Here is a 26,378-nt window from a genome sequence, read left to right as displayed (position 1 = left end):
TCCTCCCGCCGCCGCGAGTGCGCTGGGCCGGGCTGGCGTCGGTTTGGAACGCGGGCTGGAATGCACGTTTGGAGCAGGCCGGGGAGGCGCCTGCATAGAGAAATAATAATCCTCCCGCCGCCGCGAGTGCGCTGGGCCGGGCTGGCGTCGGTTTGGAACGCAGGCTGGAATGCACGTTTGGAGCAGGCCGGGGAGGCGCCTGCACAGAGAAATAATAATCCTCCCGCCGCCGCGACTGCGCTGGGCCGGGCTGGCGTCGGTTTGGAACGCGGGCTGGAATGCACGTTTGGAGCAGGCCGCGGAGGCGCCTGCACAGAGAAATAATAATCCTCCCGCCGCCGCGAGTGCGCTGGGCCGGGCTGGCGTCGGTTTGGAACGCGGGCTGGAATGCACGTTTGGAGCAGGCCGGGGAGGCGCCTGCACAGAGAAATAATAATCCTCCCGCCGCCGCGAGTGCGCTGGGCCGGGCTGGCGTCGGTTTGGAACGCGGGCTGGAATGCACGTTTGGAGCAGGCCGGGGAGGCGCCTGCATAGAGAAATAATAATCCTCCCGCCGCCGCGACTGCGCTGGGCCGGGCTGGCGTCGGTTTGGAACGCGGGCTGGAATGCACGTTTGGAGCAGGCCGGGGAGGCGCCTGCACAGAGAAATAATAATCCTGCCGCCGCCGTGACTGCGCTGGGCCCGGGCTGGCGTCGGTTTGGAACGCGGGCTGGAATGCACGTTTGGAGCAGGCCGGGGAGGCGCCTGCACAGAGAAATAATAATCCTCCTCGCCGCTGCGAGTGCGCTGGGCCGGGCTGGTGTCGGTTTGGAACGCGGGCTGGAATGCACGTTTGGAGCAGGCCGGGGAGGCGCCTGCACAGAGAAATAATAATCCTCCCGCCGCCGCGAGTGCTGCTGGGCCGGGCTGGCGTCGGTTTGGAACGCAGGCTGGAATGCACGTTTGGAGCAGGCCGGGGAGGCGCCTGCATAGAGAAATAATAATCCTCCCGCCGCCGCGAGTGCGCTGGGCCGGGCTGGCGTCGGTTTGGAACGCAGGCTGGAATGCACGTTTGGAGCAGGCCGGGGAGGCGCCTGCACAGAGAAATAATAATCCTCCCGCCGCCGCGAGTGCGCTGGGCCGGGCTGGCGTCGGTTGGGAACGCAGGCTGGAATGCACGTTTGGAGCAGGCCGGGGAGGCGCCTGCACAGAGAAATAATAATCCTCCCGCCGCCGCGAGTGCGCTGGGCCGGGCTGGCGTCGGTTTGGAACGCGGGCTGGAATGCACGTTTGGAGCAGGCCGGGGAGGAGCCTGCACAGAGAAATAATAATCCTCCCGCCGCCGCGACTGCGCTGGGCCGGGCTGGCGTCGGTTTGGAACGCGGGCTGGAATGCACGTTTGGAGCAGGCCGGGGAGGCGCCTGCATAGAGAAATAATAATCCTCCCGCCGCCGCGACTGCGCTGGGCCGGGCTGGTGTCGGTTTGGAACGCAGGCTGGAATGCACGTTTGGAGCAGGCCGGGGAGGTGCCTGCACAGAGAAATAATAATCCTCCCGCCGCCGCGAGTGCGCTGGGCCGGGCTGGTGTCGGTTTGGAACGCAGGCTGGAATGCACGTTTGGAGCAGGCCGGGGAGGAGCCTGCACAGAGAAATAATAATCCTCCCGCCGCCGTGACTGCGCTGGGCCCGGGCTGGCGTCGGTTTGGAACGCGGGCTGGAATGCACGTTTGGAGCAGGCCGGGGAGGTGCCTGCACAGAGAAATAATAATCCTCCCGCCGCCGCGAGTGCGCTGGGCCGGGCTGGTGTCGGTTTGGAACGCAGGCTGGAATGCACGTTTGGAGCAGGCCGGGGAGGAGCCTGCACAGAGAAATAATAATCCTCCCGCCGCCGCGAGTGCGCTGGGCCGGGCTGGTGTCGGTTTGGAACGCGGGCTGGAATGCACGTTTGGAGCAGGCCGGGGAGGCGCCTGCACAGAGAAATAATAATCCTCCCGCCGCCGCGAGTGCGCTGGGCCGGGCTGGCGTTGGTTTGGAACGCAGGCTGGAATGCACGTTTGGAGCAGGCCGGGGAGGCGCCTGCACAGAGAAATAATAATCCTCCCGCCGCCGCGACTGCGCTGGGCCAGGCTGGCGTCGGTTGGGAACGCAGGCTGGAATGCACGTTTGGAGCAGGCCGGGGAGGCGCCTGCACAGAGAAATAATAATCCTCCCGCCGCCGCGAGTGCGCTGGGCCGGGCTGGCGTCGGTTTGGAACGCAGGCTGGAATGCACGTTTGGAGCAGGCCGGGGAGGAGCCTGCATAGAGAAATAATAATCCTCCCGCCGCCGCCGCGAGTGTGCTGGGCCGGGCTGGCGTCGGTTTGGAACGCGGGCTGGAATGCACGTTTGGAGCAGGCCGGGGAGGCGCCTGCACAGAGAAATAATAATCCTCCCGCCGCCGCGACTGCGCTGGGCCGGGCTGGCGTCGGTTTGGAACGCGGGCTGGAATGCACGTTTGGAGCAGGCCGGGGAGGCGCCTGCACAGAGAAATAATAATCCTCCCGCCGCCGCGAGTGCGCTGGGCCGGGCTGGCGTCGGTTTGGAACGCGGGCTGGAATGCACGTTTGGAGCAGGCCGGGGAGGCGCCTGCATAGAGAAATAATAATCCTCCCGCCGCCGCGAGTGCGCTGGGCCGGGCTGGTGTCGGTTTGGAACGCGGGCTGGAATGCACGTTTGGAGCAGGCCGGGGAGGCGCCTGCACAGAGAAATAATAATCCTCCCGCCGCCGCGACTGCGCTGGGCCGGGCTGGCGTCGGTTTGGAACGCGGGCTGGAATGCACGTTTGGAGCAGGCCGGGGAGGCGCCTGCACAGAGAAATAATAATCCTCCCGCCGCCGCGAGTGCGCTGGGCCGGGCTGGCGTCGGTTTGGAACGCAGGCTGGAATGCACGTTTGGAGCAGGCCGGGGAGGCACCTGCATAGAGAAATAATAATCCTCCCGCCGCCACGAGTGCGCTGGGCCGGGCTGGTGTCGGTTTGGAACGCAGGCTGGAATGCACGTTTGGAGCAGGCCGGGGAGGCGCCTGCACAGAGAAATAATAATCCTCCCGCCGCCGCGAGTGCGCTGGGCCGGGCTGGCGTCGGTTTGGAACGCGGGCTGGAATGCACGTTTGGAGCAGGCCGGGGAGGCGCCTGCATAGAGAAATAATAATCCTCCCGCTGCCGCGAGTGCGCTGGGCCGGGCTGGCGTCGGTTTGGAACACGGGCTGGAATGCACGTTTGGAGCAGGCCGGGGAGGCGCCTGCATAGAGAAATAATAATCCTCCCGCCGCCGCGAGTGCGCTGGCCCGGGCTGGCGTCGGTTTGGAACACGGGCTGGAATGCACGTTTGGAGCAGGCCGGGGAGGCGCCTGCACAGAGAAATAATAATCCTCCCGCCGCCGCGAGTGCGCTGGGCCGGGCTGGCGTCGGTTTGGAACGCAGGCTGGAATGCACGTTTGGAGCAGGCCGGGGAGGCGCCTGCACAGAGAAATAATAATCCTCCCGCCGCCGCGACTGCGCTGGGCCGGGCTGGCGTCGGTTTGGAACGCGGGCTGGAATGCACGTTTGGAGCAGGTCGGGGAGGCGCCTGCACAGAGAAATAATAATCCTCCCGCCGCCGCGACTGCGCTGGGCCGGGCTGGCGTCGGTTTGGAACGCAGGCTGGAATGCACGTTTGGAGCAGGCCGGGGAGGCGCCTGCACAGAGAAATAATAATCCTCCCGCCGCCGCGAGTGCGCTGGGCCGGGCTGGCGTCGGTTTGGAACGCAGGCTGGAATGCACGTTTGGAGCAGGCCGGGGAGGAGCCTGCACAGAGAAATAATAATCCTCCCGCCGCTGCGAGTGCGCTGGGCCGGGCTGGCGTCGGTTGGGAACGCGGGCTGGAATGCACGTTTGGAGCAGGCCGGGGAGGCGCCTGCATAGAGAAATAATAATCCTCCCGCCGCCGCGACTGCGCTGGGCCGGGCTGGCGTCGGTTGGGAACGCGGGCTGGAATGCACGTTTGGAGCAGGCCGGGGAGGCGCCTGCATAGAGAAATAATAATCCTCCCGCCGCCGCGACTGCGCTGGGCCGGGCTGGCGTCGGTTGGGAACGCAGGCTGGAATGCACGTTTGGAGCAGGCCGGGGAGGCGCCTGCACAGAGAAATAATAATCCTCCCGCCGCTGCGAGTGCGCTGGGCCGGGCTGGCGTCGGTTTGGAACGCGGGCTGGAATGCACGTTTGGAGCAGGCCGGGGAGGCGCCTGCACAGAGAAATAATAATCCTCCCGCCGCTGCGACTGCGCTGGGCCCGGGCTGGCGTTGGTTTGGAACGCGGGCTGGAATGCACGTTTGGAGCAGGCCGGGGAGGCGCCTGCATAGAGAAATAATAATCCTCCCGCCCCCGAGAGTGCGCTGGGCCGGGCTGGCGTCGGTTGGGAACGCGGGCTGGAATGCACGTTTGGAGCAGGCCGGGGAGGCGCCTGCACAGAGAAATAATAATCCTCCCGCCGCCGCGAGTGCGCTGGGCCGGGCTGGCGTCGGTTGGGAACGCGGGCTGGAATGCACGTTTGGAGCAGGCCGGGGAGGCGCCTGCACAGAGAAATAATAATCCTCCCGCCGCCGCGACTGCGCTGGGCCGGGCTGGCGTCGGTTTGGAACGCGGGCTGGAATGCACGTTTGGAGCAGGTCGGGGAGGCGCCTGCATAGAGAAATAATAATCCTCCCGCCGCCGCGACTGCGCTGGGCCGGGTTGGTGTCGGTTGGGAACGCGGGCTGGAATGCACGTTTGGAGCAGGCCGGGGAGGCGCCTGCATAGAGAAATAATAATCCTCCCGCCGCTGCGAGTGCGCTGGGCCGGGCTGGTGTCGGTTTGGAACGCAGGCTGGAATGCACGTTTGGAGCAGGCCGGGGAGGCGCCTGCATAGAGAAATAATAATCCTCCCGCCGTCGCGAGTGCGCTGGGCCGGGCTGGCGTCGGTTTGGAACGCGGGCTGGAATGCACGTTTGGAGCAGGCCGGGGAGGAGCCTGCACAGAGAAATAATAATCCTCCCGCCGCCGCGACTGCGCTGGGCCGGGCTGGCGTCGGTTTGGAACGCAGGCTGGAATGCACGTTTGGAGCAGGCCGGGGAGGCGCCTGCACAGAGAAATAATAATCCTCCCGCCGCCGCGAGTGCGCTGGGCCGGGCTGGTGTCGGTTTGGAACGCAGGCTGGAATGCACGTTTGGAGCAGGCCGGGGAGGCGCCTGCACAGAGAAATAATAATCCTCCCGCCGCCGCGAGTGCGCTGGGCCGGGCTGGTGTCGGTTGGGAACGCGGGCTGGAATGCACGTTTGGAGCAGGCCGGGGAGGCGCCTGCATAGAGAAATAATAATCCTCCCGCCGCCGCGACTGCGCTGGGCCGGGCTGGCGTCGGTTTGGAACGCAGGCTGGAATGCACGTTTGGAGCAGGCCGGGGAGGCGCCTGCACAGAGAAATAATAATCCTCCCGCCGCCGCGACTGCGCTGGGCCGGGCTGGCGTCGGTTTGGAACGCAGGCTGGAATGCACGTTTGGAGCAGGCCGGGGAGGCGCCTGCACAGAGAAATAATAATCCTCCCGCCGCCGCGAGTGCGCTGGGCCGGGCTGGTGTCGGTTTGGAACGCAGGCTGGAATGCACGTTTGGAGCAGGCCGGGGAGGCGCCTGCACAGAGAAATAATAATCCTCCCGCCGCCGCGAGTGCGCTGGGCCGGGCTGGTGTCGGTTTGGAACGCGGGCTGGAATGCACGTTTGGAGCAGGCCGGGGAGGCGCCCGCATTCCAAACCGACGTCCGGGGCCGCCGGCGGGAGGATGGAGAAGCCCCCGGGGGCGCCGCGCAGGGCGGGAAAGCCTAGAAAGTGCCGGCTGCAGGAGGACAGCGCTGAACGCAGAGGGGATCGGGCGGCAGGCCCGTGCGGCCCACCACCACCACCACCGGACTCTGACCGGCGCAGCAGAGGAAGGCGCGGGCTACAGGAGAGACTGGACAGCATTGTAAAAGGTAAGAGGGGGAAAGCGACCTGTGACCTGCCTGGGCTGCGGGGGTCAGCGGGAGGCTGAGGGGGGGTTAGAGGGTTCAAGGTTAGGGAGGGGAGGGATAGGGAGGGGCCTGGGGGCGGGTGCAGGATGAAGAGGGGTGACACACACACAGGAAAGGGGGTAAGATGGGAGCAAGACAGCTGGGCAGAATGAGGGTAAAAGAGGGAAGGGGCGGGGAAGGGATGGTGAGGAGGGATAGGAATGAGTCCAGGGGAAAGAGGGTGAACAGGACAAGGGGGCAGAGGAGGGAGAGACAGGCAGGAGGAGGCAGCGGGAGGGAGAGGAGGGATGGGAATTACTTTGGCGGCAGTACAGCAGGGCCTTTCCACCCGTAACAATGAGGCTGATATTCAAAGCTGGACAAAAACCAAGATTCGAATCTCTCTCTTCTCCCCACCCCCCCAAATATATGTGGATAAAGAGAGGCAGCGCTGGAAGTGTCCCGGGGCAGGCCTTGCCTGGATATTGCCTGCACGCTGGCTATAGTTATGCAGAAAATGCCCGCCTAACTTTATATCGAGGAATATCCAACGGCTGATGTATGTCCCACTGAATATCTGCACCACTTCCCCCAGACACGTCCAGGACGGCTGTTTTTCTGACCTGCATAACTGGATCTGGGGCACTCACAGGCTCAACTTTAGCTTCCAACGCTCTCCTTTTATCCAAACAGCTTTTGTGCGGGTAAAATCTGCAGCGTGCGGGGAAAATCCTAGCCAACTGCAAGAGGTAGCCAGAAACGGCTTCTGAACTGCCCCCTCACTGATTAAAAGGCCGAGCTCCCCCGCCTCCCCTCTGAGCCCCAGAGAGCCAGGCCCCCCCCCCCCCCCCGTCACTCGTGATGCTCTCGCTGGCAGGGGGCCAGCTCCTCCCCGCCCAGGAAGCTTCACCGTACTTCCATCCTGCTGGCCCGGCACCCCGGAGAGGAAAGGGCAGGAAGGGAGTAGGAGAGGGGGCGTGGGGGATAGAAAGGACTCTGTGCAGCACGGACGAGATGGAGAGGACCCTGGAGAGGTGGCGGAGGGACAAGAGGGAGGAAGGGAGGGTTAGAGAGGAATTTGAGTGTGGGGAGGGGGGGATGAGGAAGACCTTGGTGAGGAAGGAGATGGAGAGGAACTTAAGAGGGGGGGGGGAAATGGAGGGGGGGGAAGAGAGGACCCCGGTAGAAGCCGAAAGAAGAGGGAGACCGAGAAGCGCAGACGGATGGACGCGACACGGGACCTGAATGGAGGAATGCGAATCCCTGTGCGGTTTTACTCGTTCGGTGCACATTTCTGTGAGAAGGAGGGTGACAAGGAGCAGGGAAGCTGCAGGTGCACCACATCCTCTGCACCTGCCCCCATCTAAATAAAATCCGGCATTTACGTATCCTGAAGAAACTTGGCCACAGAGAAAAAAACCAGTAAAAGTCTGCCCCAGCATGGCAATTCGTGGTTTAATAGGATATAGGAAGCTTTCACAAAAAAAAAAGCAGGATACCTGACCCCGATGTAATAAGGTTAAGGACCTTCGCTTCCAGTTTAAACCGATTTTCAACCGTAAATTCTCAGTTTAAACGGAGTTTCATCCTATGTTTATGTGGCGGGGAAGCCTTGCAGGGCGGGAATCGAAGCATCGGCCAGGGCGCGGGGACACAGTCACCCCCCTCCCACCCCCCGCCAGAAGAATCCCTGCCTCGCTGGCTCAGCGCAGACTCAGCGGTGCCGCGCGGCGCGGGAGCACGAGCCCGCCGCTGCCGAAAACGGAGCCTGCAGTCAGCACAGCTGGCAAGAACGACTCATGTTCAAGGAGGAGGGGGAGAGGAGGATTCTGTGAGGGGTGACAGAAAAGGATGGGAATTGGGGGAGTCTTGAGGGGGAGAGGAAGGAGATTTTTGGAAAGAAGGAAGACAATGAAGGAGCAGAAGGAAAGCGGGTGAAAACGGGGAAACGGTGGGAAGAGGGGGAAAGGGCTCAGGACTCTACCTGACGACTCGTTTGAGGGGAGGTTGCGCAGGTGGGTTGGGAGGGAATTGAACACTGGGAGGTTTCTGTCCACCAAAATAAATTCTGATATTCTCTCAGAAAAATGGTGAAAAAATTTGTTTCCACTTTCTCCTATTTTTGTTCTTGCCCAAATAAACACTGATAAACTCCCAGGAAAATTAAAAACCGAAAATGAAGGTCCCTGAATAAGGGATTCTACTCCTGATTTAACTGTTGCGTCCGTCGGTGCTAGACGGCTTCGCCCCGTTTGCCTCACCTTGTTCACGGCTCCTCCCGCTTACCTTGGGAAAATGGCTACCGCCGCGTCTCCAAGCCGCCCTCTCCGGCGTCCCCGGAACGGCTCTGGTGCTGCCTCCCGCCATGCTTCTCCCAAGGGCCTACTAGGGTGCGTGTGCGCCACCCATGTCTTTATTCCAGCTATCGCGCGAACCTCGGGGGCGTCCCCCTCTACTGACGTCACGCCATCCGGGTACTTAGCCTGTACTATGTTGCTAGCTCGTTGAGTTAGCAAAGGATTGGTCTTGGCCGGTCTAAGCTACTCTGCCACTTCCGTGCTGCTGCAGAAAGCTCTCTCTGCCCTTCGAGGTAATTGCTAACCTGGATACCCGCTCTTCGGGGGCCCTCTGCTTTATTTCAGGTGCCTTACAGGGATCAGGTACTCGCTCCTGGAGGGCTTGCTCTCCCTACCTCGGTGCCTGAACCATCTACTTCAACCTGGTGGAATTGCATACCTACAGCAACCATCTAGTGAGTAATCTAACTCTCAGTCTATCTCATCCACAGCATTGCCTTGCTGGGAAACCTACACCGGAATCCCCCTATACCAAACGGGTGAGAACGGTCCCCTCTGCCGAGAGTCCCCAGACTACTACATCCAGACTACCTCACTACTGCTACCTCTGGTGGTATACTCCAAGCTGTATAATAAAAGAACTAACTCTGTGTTTGTGCGTCCTGAGTCTAGCCCAGTACTGTGGCTCCTCACGGGGCTCCACCCTGTGGGCGTGGTCATCTGCCACAGTACCCAAGAATCCACCCAAGCACCGCTTAACCATAACAGATTGCTAACTCCATGGATTCGGCTCAGCTCACCGCATTACAGGCCATTCCAGGCCTGGCCCAGCGAATCTCTGAACAGCAGAATGTGCTGGAGGGTTTGACTGCTGCATTCAACCTGCTGCACACACAGATGAACTTACCCACCACCTCAGGTAAAGAAGCTACACTGCCAGAAGTGACGGTCAAACTATTGTACCTCTATTTGCTCCTACACGCTTCTCGGGGGAAGTTTGGAGATGCAGAGGTTTTATTAATCAGTACTGCATGCACTTTTCCCTGCAACCTAGCCATTTCCCCACAGCTTATGCCAAGACCACCTATATCTTGTCTTATCTGGACGGAAGGGCGTTAATTTGGGCCTCTTCGCTGTGGGAATGCGAGGATCCTATTCTACATGACCTTGAAGGATTCCTCGAGCTGTTCAAATACCACTGCAGGATCTTCATTGGTTCACCTGAAGCAAGGTACTAAACCTTTAGCTGACTTCGCTTTCGAATTCAAGACACTGGCGTCTGAATTACATTGGGACCCTAAATGCCTGAGGACCCTCTTCTTTGAAGGACTGAACTCTCGTTTGAAGGACAAGCTCGCTGCTCATGAAATGCCTGAGACCTTGGCTGAACTAGTGAAGTTGGCAACAAGGATTGATCGCCGACTTCATGACAAGGTTCAAGAGACCAAGACTCCCAGAAGACCCTTTCAGGGTGAAGCTCGAGTTAAGTCCACACCCAGGCCTGTTCCCTCGGGTCCAGTTGCTGGCGAAGAAGAACCAATGCAATTAGGCCACAGCCATCTGACATCAAAAGAGAGAAGACACGGAAGAAATTAGGGCTGTGCATGTATTGTGGACAAGCTGGCCATGCTGTTCAAACATGCCCTATATGTCCGGGAAACTGGCAGACCTAAGTCCTATGGGAGGACTCTTGCCCTAGTGGACTCAGGGGCAGGAGGCAATTTCATTCTTCAACAATTAGTGGAGCACTTGCGGATTCCCCCTACCACTATGAAGTCTCCACTACTTCTGTCGTCCATTCATGGAGAGGCCTTACTGGGTGAAGTAACCCAACTCACCGAACCAGTATGTCTACGGACCGGTGCACTCCATTCTGAAACAATCTCCTTCTTTGTTTTAGAGAAGGCCATGCACCCTATAGTACTGCGGCTACCGTGGCTGCATCAGCATATGCCTCAATTCAATTGGGCTACTCTGGAGCTTTCACGTTGGGGTCCAGACTGCCATGGTAAATGCCTGATGGAGGTCGCTCCGATACCCTGCATGCCAACTACCCCAGTGATGCCGAGGTTGCCGCCTCAATATGCATCGTTTCAAGGTGTTTTTGCTAAAGAAGCTGCAGACATACTACTGCCTCACAGATCCTATGACTGCACTATTAATCTGAAGCCTAACACTGAACCACCCAAGGGACGGGTATTCCCTCTCCGTGGCAGAGAATAAAGCCATGTCCGAATATATTCAGGAAAACCTCCAAAAAGGCTTCATAAGACCCTCCAAGTCTCCTGCTGGCGCAGGCTTCTTCTTTGTGGGGAAGAAGGACGGAACATTGTGTCCGTGTATAGATTACAGAGGTCTCAACGAGATAACGGTGAAAGATCGTTACCCTCTACCTCTCATCTCAGAGCTATTTGACAGACTACAGGGAGCCAAAATATTCTCCAAGCTTGATCTTAAGGGAGCCTACAACTTACTTCGCATACACTCAGGCGATGAATGGAAGACGGCCTTCAACACTCGGGACAGTCACTTTAAATATTTAGTGATGCCCTTTGGCCTGTGCAACGCCCCGGCCTCCTTCCAAAATTTAATGAACGACATTTTCCGGGACCTCCTCTATAAATGTGTCGTCATATACTTAGATGACATCTTGATATTCTCCCAAGACATGACCACTCATCTGGAGGATGTCAAAAGAGTGCTGCAAAGACTCCGTGAGAACCATCTATATGCTAAGTTGTCTAAGTGCGAATTTCACAAGGAATCAGTGCCTTTCTTGGGCTATATTGTTTCCAACCAAGGTTTCCAGATGGATCCACAAAACCTGGAGAGCATTAAGAATTGGGCACAACCCACTTGTCTGAAGGCTCTCAGACGTTTCTTAGGTTTCACCAACTATTACAAAACCTTCATCAAGAACTACTCCTCACCCACTGTTCCGCTTACAGCTATGACGAAGAAAGGTGCCAATGTTGCTAATTGGTCTTCGGAGGCAATAACTGCTTTCCAGAAACTAAAAGATGCCTTCTCGAGCAAGACGAGTCTCCGACACCCGGATCCCACTAAGCCCTTCATCATTGAGGTCGATGCCTCAGACGTCGGCGTAGGGGCCGTGCTAAGCCACGCTGGTGATTCCAAGGCCTTACACCCATGCTCATTCTTCTCTCGTCGCTTCTCTCCAGCAGAGAAAAATTACGGAATAGGAGATAAAGAGCTCCTGGCTATAAAGATGGCATTCGAGGAGTGGTGCCCTTGGCTCGAAGGAGCGCAACATCAGGTCACAGTCCATAAGAATCTGGAGTACCTCCACCACGCACAGCGCCTAAACCATAGGCAAGCGAGATGATCTGTTTTTCAACAGATTCGACTTTGTGCTGAATATCTCCCTGGAGATAAGAACATCAGAGCAGATGCCCTATCTCGCTCTTTCCTCTCTGAGGATATCCCAGAGGAACCGCAACATATCATCGACCCGAAAAGAGTTATTTTGGCAGCTACTCACTCAGTAACTGCAGGTAAAACCATCGTACCCAAGAATCTCAGAAAAAAGCTGCTAGCATGGGCTCACGACTTCAAACTGGTTGGACACCCTGGTCAACACAGAACTCTGTCTAAACTTCAAAAGTTTTACTGGTGGCCCACCATGAAGGAAGACACATTCTCCTACATTGCTTCCTGTGCTAATTGTGCCAGACAGAAGATGCCTCCCGGTCGTCCTTGGGGCCTACTCCAACCCTTATCAGTACCAGACGAGCTATAGACACACATTGCTACAGACTTTGTGGTAGACTTACTACTCTCAGGAGGAAATTTCTGGGGCTGGTCCTGAGGCAGGGGGTTTGAAACTCAGTATTTATGCGTATAAAACACAATTTGTGCATTTTTCCTTGCTAAGCTGTCTTTGGGTGCCTGTTTTCTGATCAACCTGCTTTCTTTAAACTCCAGATGTATCAGCATATTTATCATTAGCTTAACCCCTGAAGCAGCAGCTTTTCTTTTCAGTGGGTGAGTAGAGGAAATGTGCGCTGAAATTCAGCACACATGTACTACTCACATTTTATTACAAATCGGGGCCTCGGATAGGAGTGAAACTTCTGTCAGAAGCCATTTTACTCCTGGGAGAATTCTGCGGCAACCGAGCAAAGGCATAATCTGCACATCCCCCACCTGCGCAGAATTAACTGCCAGCAACAGCAATGGGCCCTTAAGCGGGAGGGAGAAGTCCAGTGCATGGGTCTGTGCCAGGCAGAAGAGGAAAGAGGCAGTCTCCTTTATTCCAACAGTGTTTCCTTCTCTTCCATACTGCACCCACCGTTCAAACCCTTCTTGCATCTAACCTGCCCCCAAGCCTGACTCACGGTCACTGGCTCCTTCTGTTATGCTGGAGTGGTTTGTATTTGTTTTTTTAAAGCTATCCTGGAGTCTCTCCTCTTTCACATATTGGGGACACACGGAAACATCGAGGCTGGCAGGCGTAAAGGGGCAGCAACAGAAAAATGAAGCAAAGGTGGAGGGGAGTTGAGCCTGTTGGAAGAAAGGTTGAGCCTGGGGGACTGGAGGAGAGAGGCCTGGGGGAAACTGAGTCTGGGGTGGGCTGAGGGAGGAAGAGGAGACAGCTGGGAATGGGTGTTGAGCCCGGAGTAGGGAAGTGGAAGAGAGAGAGAGACATGGGAGTGGCAGTATTGAGCCTGGAGTGGAGGAAGGGAAAGAGATATGGTGTGTGGGCATGAACATGGGTTGGGGGGGAGAGGAAGAGCGAGACATAGGGGGTGGGTATTAAGCCTGGCATGAGGGTAAGGAAGGGAGAGAGAAAGCGACATGAGGGAGGGGTGGGAATTGAGCCTAGGGTGAAGGAGAGGGAGAAAGACAAGGGGGGGTGAGCAAGGGAGCGTGAGGCTTGGGGAGAGGGGAGAGGAAGAGAGAGTACTGGAACGTGGCTATTAAGGCTGGGATGGGGAGAGAGAGTCCTGGGAGGTGGTAATTAAGCCTGGGGCAGGGTGAGGGGGGAGAAGAAGGCTTGAGGTGGGGGAGAGGAAGGGAGAGACAGCAAAGGGGGATTGGTGATGAGCCTGAGATGGTGAGGAAAGTGAGCTGGTGGGGTTTGAATGTGGGGTGAGTGAGAGAGAACTGGAGGTTAAGTCTGGTGGTTAGGAGAGAGAACTGAGATGGGGTGGATTCTTGAGCCTGGAGTGGAGAAGGGTGGGAGCGATAGCACTGGATGTTTATTTATTTAAAAGGGATTTATATCCCGCACTCAACAAGGTTCGGGGCAGGTGACAACGAAACAACCACAATAATTATAACAAACACAGAATCAATTAAAAGCAAATCAGTGAAAGACATCAAGATATGAGGTACAATAAAATAAAACAAAAGTGTAACATACAAGAAAATTCACAACAAGAGGATTGGTGGCTACTTTGGATTGCTTAGTTCTGCAAATGCCTGATTGAATAAGTAATGTTTAAGGCTTTTTAAAAATCTTTTGGATTGCATTGAGTTCTCAATATAAGTGGTACTGAATTCCAGAGGATCGGACCTGCGATGGAAAATGCCCGTTCATGTGTTGTAACTAATCTTGTTAGTGCTGGTGAAGGGATTTGCAAAAGGAATTGATTTTTTGACCTTAGATTTCTGGCAGGGGTGTATAAATGAAGACTAGCCGATAACCAGTCGTTGTTATTATTCGCGTACATTACAGAACTCACAAACCCCATCACCCCTACACTCAACGAGACAAACGCCACTGATAGATGCGAAGAACTAGCATCGTACTTCAAGAATAAAATTGATAACATTCTCCTTCGCTTCCCCACTAAGCCCTCCCCTTCCACCCCTCTACCCAACGACATTAGGAGCAAGCTTAGAACTTTTGACCCCACCACCAGCATAGAAATTGAGGCCATTCTAAAAAAGATGACACCATCTACCCACATTTCAGACACCATTCCCTCAAAAACCCTCCTCTGTATCACCTCCACCATTGCAAAACCCATTGCTGACCTAATCAACTGCTCCATCACCTCTGGCTGCATCCCAGACCCACTTAAACTTGCTGTAGTCAGGCCACTCCTCAAAAAAACAACCCTTGACCCCATAGACCCTGCCAACTTCCGACCCATCTCCAACTTGCCTTTCATCTCCAAAATCATTGAAAGAGTGGTTAACAAGCAACTCACTGACTTCTTAGAAGACCACAATATCCTCCACCCTTTACAATTTGGTTTCCGTAAAGCCCGTAATACCGAAACCCTATTACTAGCAATGACAGACACCATACTCAAAGGCATGGGCCATGGAAACTCGTACCTACTTGCCCTCCTAGACATCTCGGCAGCCTTTGACACTGTCAACCACCAAATCTTAATGACCCGTTTGGCAGACATAGGTATTGCAGACACAGCCCTTTCCTGGTTCTCCTCCTATCTCAGCCACAGAGAGTATCTAGTAAAAATTGATAAGTACGAATCCTCACACATCCCCATCACACAAGGTGTCCCTCAAGGATCCTCCCTATCCTCTACCCTTTTCAATATTTATCTCCTGCCACTATGCTACCTACTGTCCGACTTAGGCCTGAAATTCTTCTTATATGCAGATGATGTGCAGATTCTCATCCCGATTCAAAAATCCATAAATGAATCTATGCAATTCTGGGAATCATGCCTTGCCTCTATAAACTCCTTGCTATCTAACCTCCACCTAGCTCTAAATGCATCAAAAACTGAACTTCTTATTATCTCCAATCATCCTGACCGTATTTCCCACCCCACACGCCAGAATACGGCCACAGCCCACTCTCAGCCTCGATCAGCAAGAGACCTAGGTGTCCTCATAGACCAACACCTAAATTTCAAACCCTACATCAAATTTCTCCTAAAGGGGGGTTTCTATAAATTAAGGCTATGTATGTTCTATGTAAAGGCACTGCCGAATAGTTACAAGTTATATGTAAACCGATACGATGTGCAAATGGTTGTCGGTATATAAAAAACTCAAAATAAATAAATAAATAAATAAATAAATAAATGTCCTTAAAAAACTCAAACCCCTCCTCCAAACTCAAGATTTCCGTACTGTAGTACAGACCACCATGCTCACGAAACTAGACTACTGTAACTCCCTCCTACTAGGCCTTCCCACCTCCACCATCAAACCCCTCCAGATTCTACAAAACTCCATGGCAAGGGTCATAACTAACATCCGTAAAAGGGACCATATCACCCCCATTTTAAAGGACCTGCATTGGCTGCCTATTTCCTTCCGCTCACAATACAAAACCCTTACCATCCTTCATTGTTCATTATACAAACACAATCACACTTGGCTAGATGAAATGCCACGTTTCCGCTCCACTGACCGCCCCACAAGAACTGCCCTTGCAGGCACCCTTCACACCCCATCCCTCAAATCTGCACATCTGACCCTCACCAGGGAAAGGGCTTTATCCATCGCTGGTACCACCTTCTGGAATTCCCTCCCCACTTTCCTCCGTCTAGAGCCATCCCTACACAACTTTAAGAAAGGAGTCAAGACCTGGCTCTTTAAGCAGGCCTACCCTGATGTGAACCAAACATAGACTGTCTCCCCTGAACAGTACTTCCATGATCTGCCTTCCTTGAACCATTCTTTCTTGCCCTTCATTCCTTTGCTCTCACCTTAGCTCCTTTCCCAGCCCAACAAAGTTTAACTTCCCATAGTATACCGATGATAGCAGCCGTTACTGATTCAAGATTTTTATAGATGTATATAGTGATATATAAGATGTATATAGTTCCTATTGTATACAATTTCCTGTACACAGTTCCTATTGTACTCAGTTTATTATTGCCGTTTCCATCTCCTTTCCTTTATTTCCACCTTATCTCCTTTCTCCCATCCCTCCTCTCCCCTTTTCTTGCCTGCCCAATCTCCCCTTCCCCTCATTTTTTGTAATTTTCTTCCTTTTCAGTTCTTTGTAAACCGGCATGATGTGTTTTTACGAATGTCGGTAAAGAAAAGCTCATAAATAAATAAAATAAATATATAATAGATAAGAGTTTTATATTTTATCCACCAGTGTAGATTCAACAGAATAGGGGAAATATGTCCATGTATTTTGGTTCTGGATAGTAACTGGGCTGCTATATTTTGTATTAATTGCAAAGGCGGAATGGTAAAGGGAGTTCATCATAACAAATATTGATTACTGAAATTCATTTTAATATTAATGATTGGGGAACTGTACAGAAATCAGAGAAATCAAATAATGGTTTACTTGGTCTTAACAAGCGGAGTTTGTAGAAAGATGACTTTATCACAGCTTTAATATGGGACTGCATGTCTAGCTTGGGGGTCCAATATGATACCGAGATGGCAAATGTTTTCTGATGTGGGGATAGTTATGTTCTCAAACGAGACATTTTTAGGAATGTTGTTGTTTAAACTGAGTGGGTACGAGAGAGGTTTGATTTTGGGGGGGAAAGAGCTAGGAAAAGAAAGGATGTGCGTACACCAGAGACAGAGAGTGGGTGGAGGAGAAACTACGGGGCTGGATCTTATAATGTACTTGTACAGTCCTCCGGGGGGAATGTGTATAAAAAATGTTAAATTCTTTAAGTAGCAATTCTTCTCTTGTATTTTAAATTAAATTATATCAAGGTCTATATTCGGGTAGGAAAGTTAGCCGGCTCACTTTGCAGGCATATTCAGTAGGGCAGCCACACCACTGAACATCGCCAGCTGACTCTAGGGCAGCTCTTTGACTTGACAGACTTAACCAGCTAATCTAACTGACTAACTCTGAATATTGGAGTTAGCTGATTAACTTTGCCAGCTAACAACTCCTTCCAGTTACACTCCTAGAATGCCCCCAATTAATCCGGTTAAATTCTAGCCCCATAACTTATTTGCTGGCTAAAATTTAGCCAGAAAAAAAATCGGATATAGCTGGGTATCCATTTAGACGAATAACTTTTCAGTTATCCGTCTAAATGGCTTTTGAATATCGACCTGTTATTCTGATAAATAATGTATGCAGAATTGTAAATACTATGCATAGAATTTTAAATTTGCTTGCATACAAATTAACATTTTTGGGCAGAATTCTCCCAGGAGCATGCCATTCAGGCTTCCGGTTACTGCCAAAAGCGGAAGTGAAAAGGCTTTTCAACACTTCTCCTAGCCAGCACTCACACTGAAGAGAAATTGGGCTTCCCAAACCTGTCCTGGTGACCCCACAGCCAGACGGGTTTTCTGGATATCATTTGCATAGTCATTGGCTGTGGGATTCCCACATTAGGTGTAGGAAGCCCTGATTAAGTGCTTAATTGCTTAATATTTACAGAGGGGAACTTAACTAAGGTCTTACAAGTAAAAATGATTCAACTTCTTGAGTCTCTGTTTGTTTTGTACTTATGCTTCTTCCATTCCTCATCAACACTACAAATACCAGCTTGCAGGAGGGAGTTAAAAAAATAAGAACGGACTTAAACTCTTCCCAGCCAGTGACTGGGGCACTTGACAGCTCTGCAAGTCTTTCTTGTATGGAACCAGGCCTGAAATTACAAGCCTACCAACACATTAGGCTACCACACATGGCCCCAACGTGCACATAGAGCTCCTCACCGGCAAGATCTCCTGCTTTCACTTTAAAGCTTTAATCACCTAGCAGTCCATACAATTATAACATTTCGTTTTCATGCTGTTACTAACAATGCTTTTGAGATCAACATGCAGTCCTCAACGCAAACTTCAAGCAAAAAGAATGCAGCGTTCCGATAATAGCACCGTGCATGTCAACAGCGGGAAATCCATGCCGTCATTAGCTCTGAAACAACTTATATGAAAGCGCTCGATCCATCAGCTTTAATTTTTTTATGTCCAATTGTGCTTCTGATGTTATACCTACCAAGCTCACTGTCTCCGCATGTCTGGCACTTCCAGGCTCGTCATTATAATCAACCAATCACAGACTACAACAACTACGACTCTTGGCTAAAGCGAGGCTTGAAACGCACGTATTCTTGGACCTTTCCCAGCGTTCGCGGCGGTATGATTAGCGCAGGCGCAGTCCCGTTCCCCTGGACGTACGGTGGCGCGGTGGGTTCCGGCCAAGATGGCGGCGGTGCTGCAGCAAGTGCTGGAGCGGGCGGAGATGGCCAAGCTGCCGAAGCCCGTGCAGAGCAAACTGGAGAAGTTTCTCGCCGACCAGCAGAGCGAAATCGACTCTCTGAAGGCCCGGCACGAGAAGTTCAAGGTGGACAGCGGTAAGGGAGGAGGCAGCGAGGCTGGGCAGAGGGCTCGTGGTGACTCTTCTCCTGCTTAAATATCTCCCAATGTTCAGTTTTCTGGATTGCAGGGGTCTTTTGGATTCTTTGGTTTTTTGGGTATCATTAAACATGAAAATCCACAAAAATAGTTTAGTATTCGTGCAAGTATTGTGGCCGTGAATGTAGGAGCCGTGTTCTTTAAACACAGAAGAATAACGCAGCATGTCCAAGGAGGAGCAGGAGACCATGATGAAGGAAGGAAATACCACTTATTAGAATACAAAGAATAGAATAAATAATATTGAACGACTGTCTGGGAGGAGACAGCCAGAGTACCAAATAGTGGTAAAGGCAGATACGTAGGGAGCAATAAATGGGAACATCCGCAATCAAAACAAGGGGAGGGAGGGAGGGAGGGAGGGAGGGGGGGGGGGCATCTTCCTAGGACTGAGGAGTAATAGATTTGACCATCTTCGAAGGAAGAGCTGATTTACGCAAAGTGTGGTGAAATTAGAACATTTTGCCAGGCAAGGAGCAGGCTATGATGACGTAGGTACATCCTGTGTAAAATGTTACTCCAATAATTTGGAGCAGGTCACCGCGTTTGGAATTGGAAAGAATTGTTCCCTGTACGTACCCAGCACAGTCCAGGCTCCTGGGTTTTGCCTCCCTTCCAGCAGATGGAGACAGAGAAAGTTTCATAGGCACTGCTTTATAACCCTGGTGTGCCACCTGCTACTCTTCAGTATTTCTCTGGCTCTAGGAGATGGTGCAAAACATGCGGTTCTGTACCCAAGTTTACAAAAAAAGAAAAGATAAAGCAGCAAAGGAAATTTTCTTTAGGAGATTATCCTCCCAGAAGTTTGTTAGGTCGTGGTGGGACCATTCCCCCTGCTTGTGGGTCAAGGGCTCATCTGGGTGCCACGGGTGATAACTGTGGAACCAGCTCCCTCCTCTTTAGCCTGCAGCCTCTGCCATGTCCTCAGAGAAGTATCCCTCCTTTTCTTTCTTACTCTGGGTTTTACCAAAAAAAAAAAAAAAGAGAGAGACAGGGCTCCCGTGCACTTGCAGCAGGGTAGGAGCTGCTGACCGGGAGAAGGAAGCCTTGCCAGTGCGAGGGATCGCACATGGGGCAGTGAGCTTGTATTTGTGATCGTGTTCTCCTTCCTTCTCCCCCCCCCTGTTGATATCTGCGCTTTTATAGGGATTGCTGCTGGGGAGTCGTGCCTCATGTGGGCTGCTGTTCTATTTGTGGAGCATGGCTCCTGAACATCAGGCTTCCATGTCCTATCCTGCTCTCCAGACTCAAGCTGACTTCCTCTTCTTCTTCACCCAATTGCGAAATACGAGGGTGGCTGGAAAGTTGTGCCTCCGCTGGGTTCGCTGGAGGCCTCTGATCTTCAGGGACAGAGTTGTTTGAAGTTCTTGTGGGGCAGCTGGTTCAAAATCTTCCCGCTCACCCCGCAGTGAACTAACTCCTGGAATAGGAGCTTCCCGGAGTGCATGGGCGTCTGGGACCTGAAAAGGTAAAACCGGGAAAGCAAATAGAGCCTCTCGCTCTTTGGCTCGCCGTTTCCTCGCTGTATGTGGCATAATGAGGAAAAATAGTATTCCAAAAGAAAGATTGCAAGGAGCAACTTCAGGCGCGTCAGGTCAGATCCACCATCTTGGATTCAGAGTTTGTGCTTTTAATGCACCAGGCCTTCTTGGCCAGCAGTGCTCGCAAGAGAGGGGCTTCCAGGAGCAGGAGGAGTAAAGAGCCACCTAAGAAAGCTTCCAGGTCGGGGGAGACGCCGATCGCTATTTGAGTCCATACAGTGCAAGCCCCCGTGGCACGCACGAGGTGGGAGGGGGGGCTCGGAGGTCTCCTCGAAGGGTTCAGATCAAGAAGATGGCCTTGGTGAGGTTGCTCCTTCCCCGGTTGGTCCTGATGCAGGAGACAACCATGTCCAACCACCTTCTGTGGAGGGTGATGATCCTAAGGTGGTTCACTTATTCTAGCACGACGAATTGTCTCCTCTTATCCCGTATGTCCTGGCGGAGTTTGGGATCACTCTCTCCCCTCCCCCCCCCCCAGCAGAGCCGAGCTCAGACACGGTGGTCCCAATGCTTTCATGGTTGCAAAACCAACTGTGAGGTGCCTGGCCAGGGGGCGGGTGGCGCAAAGTCCTCCCAATGAGATGCCGCCAGCCCACTCCTCTGTTCCGCTCATCCGGGGGTCAACTGACTCTTATTTTTTTATTTTTTTTTACCAGGAGTGGGCCAAGATCACGTCGGTACTATGGGTTCTAAGCATTCTAGAACAGGGCTACGCGTTAGTTTGTTCATCCACTCAGAAACCTGTGCCTGGTATCTCCCTGCGGATCCCCTGCAAAGAAGCGTGTTGTTCAGCAGACCATCCAGAGGCTCCAGAGTCTAGGGGCCATTGTCCCCGTTCCTCGCGAAGAGAAAGGCAAGGGGAGGTATTCTATTTACTTTGTGGTTCCAAAGAAGGAGGGAACATTCTGTCCATTCCTGAACTTGAAGAAGGTCAACGTGGCTCTGGAGGTGCACCGATTTCGACCCTGGGATTGGTGCCGTGGGCATTTTCCCATCTGAGACTTACAGAGGGCGCTTTTGGCTCATTGGCAGCTGATATCCGAGGAATTTCAAAAAACGTTGCCCCTCGAGGGCGAGGCAAGAGAGCCTTTCCTGGTGGCTTCAGACTTCCAATCTCGTTTGGGGGGGGTGGACCTTGGGGATAGTTACTACCGATGCAAGTCTCTGTGGATTGGGAGCAGTTTGTCAATGAAAACTCTGTCCAGGGTGCATGGTCTGCGAGAGAATCTGCCTGGTCTGTCAGTCGGTTGGAGACCAGGGCATTCAGTTTGGCCTTGAGGGAGTTCTGCTGTTAGAATCCTCACAGATTGACCTCATACTTTCATACAATGTGACGACAGTGGCTTATATCAATCAGCAGGGTGGAACCAAGAGCCAAGCAGTACCTTGGGAGAATCTTTGGGCAGAGAGACACCTAGAGCGCATAGCTGCGTCCCACATAGCCGGAGTCGAAAATATTCCGGCGGATTTCTTGAGTTGAACTGGGTGAGTGGTAATTATCCGAATCCGCAATGCAACTCGTTCGAGATCAGTGGGGTTCTCCTCATGTGGCACTCATGGCGACTTTTCAAAATGCCAAAGCGTTTTGTTTCGTTCAGTCGGAGATGTCAACACAGGGCCGAAGGTGTCGATGCTCCAGTTCTGCCTTGGCCACACGGGGTCCTCCTGTATGTGTTCTTCCCCCCCGGCTGTTAGTGGGAAAAGTGTTGCGTCACATAGACAAACATTACGGAGGGGTGGTCGTGGTCGCCCTGGAGTGGCCGCGGAATCTGTGGTTCGCGGATCTAATCAATCTGGTGGTGATTGTACCTATTTGCTTCGGTCATCTGGAGGGTCTCCTTCGTCGGGGCCCCATATTTTCCGACCAGGTTGCTCACTTTTGTCTAGCGGCGTGGCTTTTGAGAGGTGAAGGTTATGGTATAGAGGTTATCCAGAAACTGTCATAACCACCTTATTGCAAGCCAGAAAAAAGTCCACTAATATGGCTTACGTTGGAGTATGGGAGGAGTTTGAGTCCTGGTGCGCTGCTCATGCAGTCCGAGCTCTCAAGTCCTCCGTTCCTGACATTTTGTCCTTTATTCTTTTCGCGAAGGGCTTGTCTCCTTCCTCTCTTAAAGAACAAGTGGCGGCCTTGGGCTTCCTTTGTGGTAAGATCAAGGGTTACGCTCTCGCAGCTCATCCGGATGCTGTTCAGTTTCTTACAGGAACAAAGAATTTGCGTCCTCCGGTCAGAAGAGTTTGCCATCCTGGAACCTTAATCTGGTCCTCTGAGGTTTGTTTGCGGTGCCGTTTGAGCCTCTGTGGAGAGCGACACTGAAGGAGTTCAAGCAGTTAAGATGTTAGGCGAGCTCTTTTGTGCTATCTGGAGGTGACAAATGATTTCAGGAGGTCCCACCACCATTTGTATTGTGGAGCAGTGCGAGGCAAAGTTTCAGAGCTTCTAAGGCTAATATTGCGCGTCAGTTGAAGGAGGTGATTGGGTCCACTTACATTACTGGAGGTCATGAAGTTCTGGAGGGCTTGCGGTCCCATTCTACGCACTCGCAGGTGGCCTCATGGGCGGAGGCTCAGTTGGTGTCTCCTCGGGAGATTTGCAGAGCAGCGACTTGGAAGTTGCCACATACCTGTGCAAGACACTATCCTTTGGATGTGGGAGATTCAGGGTCTCCCTCCTTTGGCGAGAGTGTTCTGAGAGCGGGACTCTCCAGGTCCCACCCTGGTTGAGAAAGCTTTGGTACATCCCAGGAATCTGGACTGATCCGGGTACGAACAGGGAAAGGAAAATTGGTTCTTACCTGCTAATTTTTGTTCCTGTAGTACCACGGATCAGTCCAGAACCCGCTCGATTTCAGGGAGTGGAGAGTCACCCGCTCAGCTGTTCTTTTTTTCTTATGAAAGACATTTTTGTGATATAGTTTGAGAGTTATGATTTGTTGGATTTTTTTCAGATGTTTTGTTCTATTGCTTGGGTACAGTTCAAAACTGAGGAACTGCGGGTGGCACTGGGGGTTATTAAGCAGTGTCAGTGAGACTCTTTCTCTCTGTCTCCATCTGCTGGTACGGATGCATAAACCCAGGAGCCTTGACTGATCCGTGGTACTACAGGAACACAAATTAGCAGGTAAGGACCAATTTTCCTTTTTGTGCAATCGGATGCCATCCTGCTGTCTACGGGGAGCACCAGTTACAGTAAGCAAACTTGCTTTTTCTGAGCTTAGTGAATGAATGTGAGGATGATTTTTATCACTGGTTACACAGATTACTCATGGGGGAATTCTGCGCACAAAACTTAATTCTGCAAACTTTATATTGGTCAAAATAACACAATTTAATACAGGAAAAAGTTATTACTTAAAGATGCAGAATTTCCCTAGAAATTCACTGTAAGAGTGTCCCTTCCACTCGCTCTCTCTACTCCCCTGGCCACTTCCCTCTCAGACCCCAACTCCTCCACCTGCCAGTATCTCTCCCCTCACCACTAGGCTCAACCCTTTCCACTCTAATGCCAGTCCCAGATTTTGACCCCGTTCTCAGTACTGCCCCTCACACAGGCTTCCTGTCCCTCCCTGCCTCACACACATGCTCCCTCTCTCTAGTACACATACACACAGGCTCCCTCTCTCTAGTACACATACACACAGGCTCTCCCTCTCTCTAGTACACATACACACAGGCTCTCTCTCTCTCTAGTACACATACACACAGGCTCTCTCTCTCTAGTACACATACACACAGGCTCTCTCTCTCTCTAGTACACATACACACAGGCTCTCTCTCTCTCTAGTACACATACACACATCCCCTCATACAGGGCCTTCTTTTTTTGCATACACATCCACACAGGCTACCTATGTCTCTCTCTTATGCACTCCTTCACACAGGCTCGCACCCTCACATACACACAATCCCTTTTTCATGCACACGAGCTCCCAATGTCTCGCACACACACACACACACACACACACACACACACACACACTCCTTCATATCTCCTCATATAGGTTCCCTCTCTCTGAAACCCACACTCAAGCATCCCCCCCCCTTACCTCCCATGCTTTCTCTCACCCTCCCCTCTCACACACACCCTCCCCTCTCCTCTCACACACACACACATTCTCTCACCGGGCCTTCCATCTTCGCCGTGAGTGGATCACATTTCATTCGCAGCACACGAGGGCCCGGAGCGCGTCCCACGGCACACATGGGCCTTCGTTTTCGCACGCTCTGTTTGCAGCATGCCAGGGTCTCCTCTGCTATTTTCTGCCCAGAATTTGGCACTTCTGTGCAGAAAATGGCAATTCTGCGCCGGGGGGGATTCTGCACAAATTCAGCCCTCCCCCGTCGCACAGAATTCCCCCAGGACTAACAGATTCTAAACGCTTTAGAGCAGCGATGAATTGCTGTCACATTTCCATGGCGTTCTGCTGCTCTCCTGTGAGTTGGTGGTAATTGTAATTTGATTGTAGAGAGAAGCTGTTCTGTGGTTTACTTTTATGGCTGAGTTTCCCTTCAGAGTGCACATCTGTAGACCTATGTATTTTTTTTTTCTTTTCAGAGCAACAGTACTTTGAGGTAGAAAAACGACTTGCGCAGAGTCAAGAGAGACTGGTAACAGAGTCCCAGGAATGTCAGAATCTGAGGGAACAACTTGTCAAGCTTAGTAAGTAGACATCTGAACTTAGTACAGTGCAGCCATTTGTTGGTCCATAAAACCCAGCCTGACGTGCAAAAGCTCCGACTGGAGTGATAAGACCTCTGTGGTAGTGCATGCTTTCATTTACAAAGTTTCTTGCTGCTGCTGGCAATAGCGCAGTAGCAAGAGATATTCCCATATAGATTGTGACTGCACTAGAAGTAACGTGGACAGCTGCAATGCAATACTGAGTGGGAGCTGTAAATTTGCATATTTTAGATGTTTTTAACATCTCCCCAACTTTCTTTTGGCATCCTGTGTTTGCCAGGCCGCCCCCAGGCATGGTGTGGCCCTTGAGGCAGGACGGCTGGGATGTTTTAGCCTATGCAGGTGAGCAGCACTGCCTTATGCCTGAGAGAGCTCACTTCCAGCACGTCAGACAGATAGGCATGAAGCAGAGCTCTTGGTCTTAGCCAGCATATGCTCTGATTAACACCTGAATCCGGCATAAAAAAAGACCCATTTCTGTGCATCCTGCTGCTGTGCCAAGTGACGTAAGGCAGGAGAATTGATAATATTTATTTATTTATTTAACAATTTTATATACCGACCTTCATAGTAGATTACCATATCGGATCGGTTTACAGTTTAACAGAGGGAAAAAACTAGAGTAACAAATTCACGTAAACGAAAGATAACCAATAATAGTGAGGTAGGCATGGTGATAATAGTGATAATAGTGAGGTAGGCATGGAAGACGTGCTTATTTTAGTCAGTTCATGCAGTAAATAAAGTGAAAAGAGGGGGTGACATTGGAAAGAACCCAGGCTATATCTTAGTGTTGAAGCAATTTTCTGGTATAGGGCTGTTTATTAGCTGATTTTTAAATTTTTAATATGTAATAGCTGTTTTATAAATTGAAAAGCAGCGTATAAATGCTGTTAAATAATGCTGTATCTGGCAAACTAGTACGTTATAATCATTTGTGTTGAAGTCATTTTAAACTCCAGCGCAGAATAAAGTTCTTGTGCAGATTTAAAGCATTTTTGGTACAGAATGTCTCTAGGGTACTGCAATAGTACACTCTATGTTTAGGGCTCCTGGTTGTGGGGGATGTTGCTTTAGCAATTTGTGGAATTCAAGGGGTTCTCTGGACTGCATGCACTTACCCCTACCTGCAGTAACACAGCAGGGTCTGTTTCAGATGTCAGCAGCGGATTGCTTGCTTTAAAATCCTGGAAAACCCGAAGCTGTACCCATGAGACAAAGGACTGTTCTGCCCACCCCAGTTCATCTTCTCCTATGCAGTCACTCTCTCTCTCCCTCAGCTCATCTCCTGTAACTCTCCCCCTTCCCTAGCGCGTATCCCTTTCACACTCTCTCCCCGTGGTGTGCTGACAACATGGGCATTAGGGCGGCTCAGACTCCGAGGGCCTCTTGTTCTGGGGACAGCGTGGGAAGAAGGTGGCAGGGGAAGCGGCTCCACCGTCCCCGCTGTCTTGAAGGTGGTGGGGAACGTGGTGTGCATATGGGATGACCTTAGTGGCTCCTTCTTCACTGCTTTTCTCTCTTGTTCTGCCATGCCA

General features: G+C 52.4%; 2 protein-coding genes across 3 annotated transcripts in view; one reads left to right on the top strand and one right to left on the bottom strand.

The window, feature by feature from the left end:
• Positions 1–18,024, bottom strand: part of ODR4 (odr-4 GPCR localization factor homolog) — a 211,564-nt gene extending 193,540 nt beyond the window's left edge. The window contains exon 1 of one of the 2 annotated variants that reach the window (XM_029618805.1): positions 18,004–18,024. In XM_029618805.1, coding sequence (XP_029474665.1) covers positions 18,004–18,023 — 20 coding nt within the window. In that variant the 5' untranslated portion in view covers position 18,024. The remainder of the gene's footprint in view (positions 1–18,003) is intronic. The other variant, XM_029618806.1, reaches the window with a different exon arrangement.
• A 347-nt stretch (positions 18,025–18,371) lies between these two features.
• Positions 18,372–26,378, top strand: part of LOC115100326 (nucleoprotein TPR-like) — a gene marked incomplete at its 3' end in the record, with an annotated part of 228,078 nt that continues 220,071 nt past the window's right edge. The window contains exons 1-2 of the mRNA XM_029618746.1: positions 18,372–18,557; positions 24,715–24,819. Of these exons, the coding sequence (XP_029474606.1) occupies positions 18,407–18,557; positions 24,715–24,819 (256 nt within the window). The remainder of the gene's footprint in view (positions 18,558–24,714; positions 24,820–26,378) is intronic.

This window comes from Rhinatrema bivittatum, chromosome 10 (genome assembly GCF_901001135.1).
Source record: "Rhinatrema bivittatum chromosome 10, aRhiBiv1.1, whole genome shotgun sequence".
Taxonomy (NCBI): Eukaryota; Metazoa; Chordata; class Amphibia; order Gymnophiona; family Rhinatrematidae; genus Rhinatrema; species Rhinatrema bivittatum.
The sequence above is the reverse complement of the archived record's forward strand: the minus strand, read 5'-3'. Positions and strand labels throughout refer to the sequence as shown.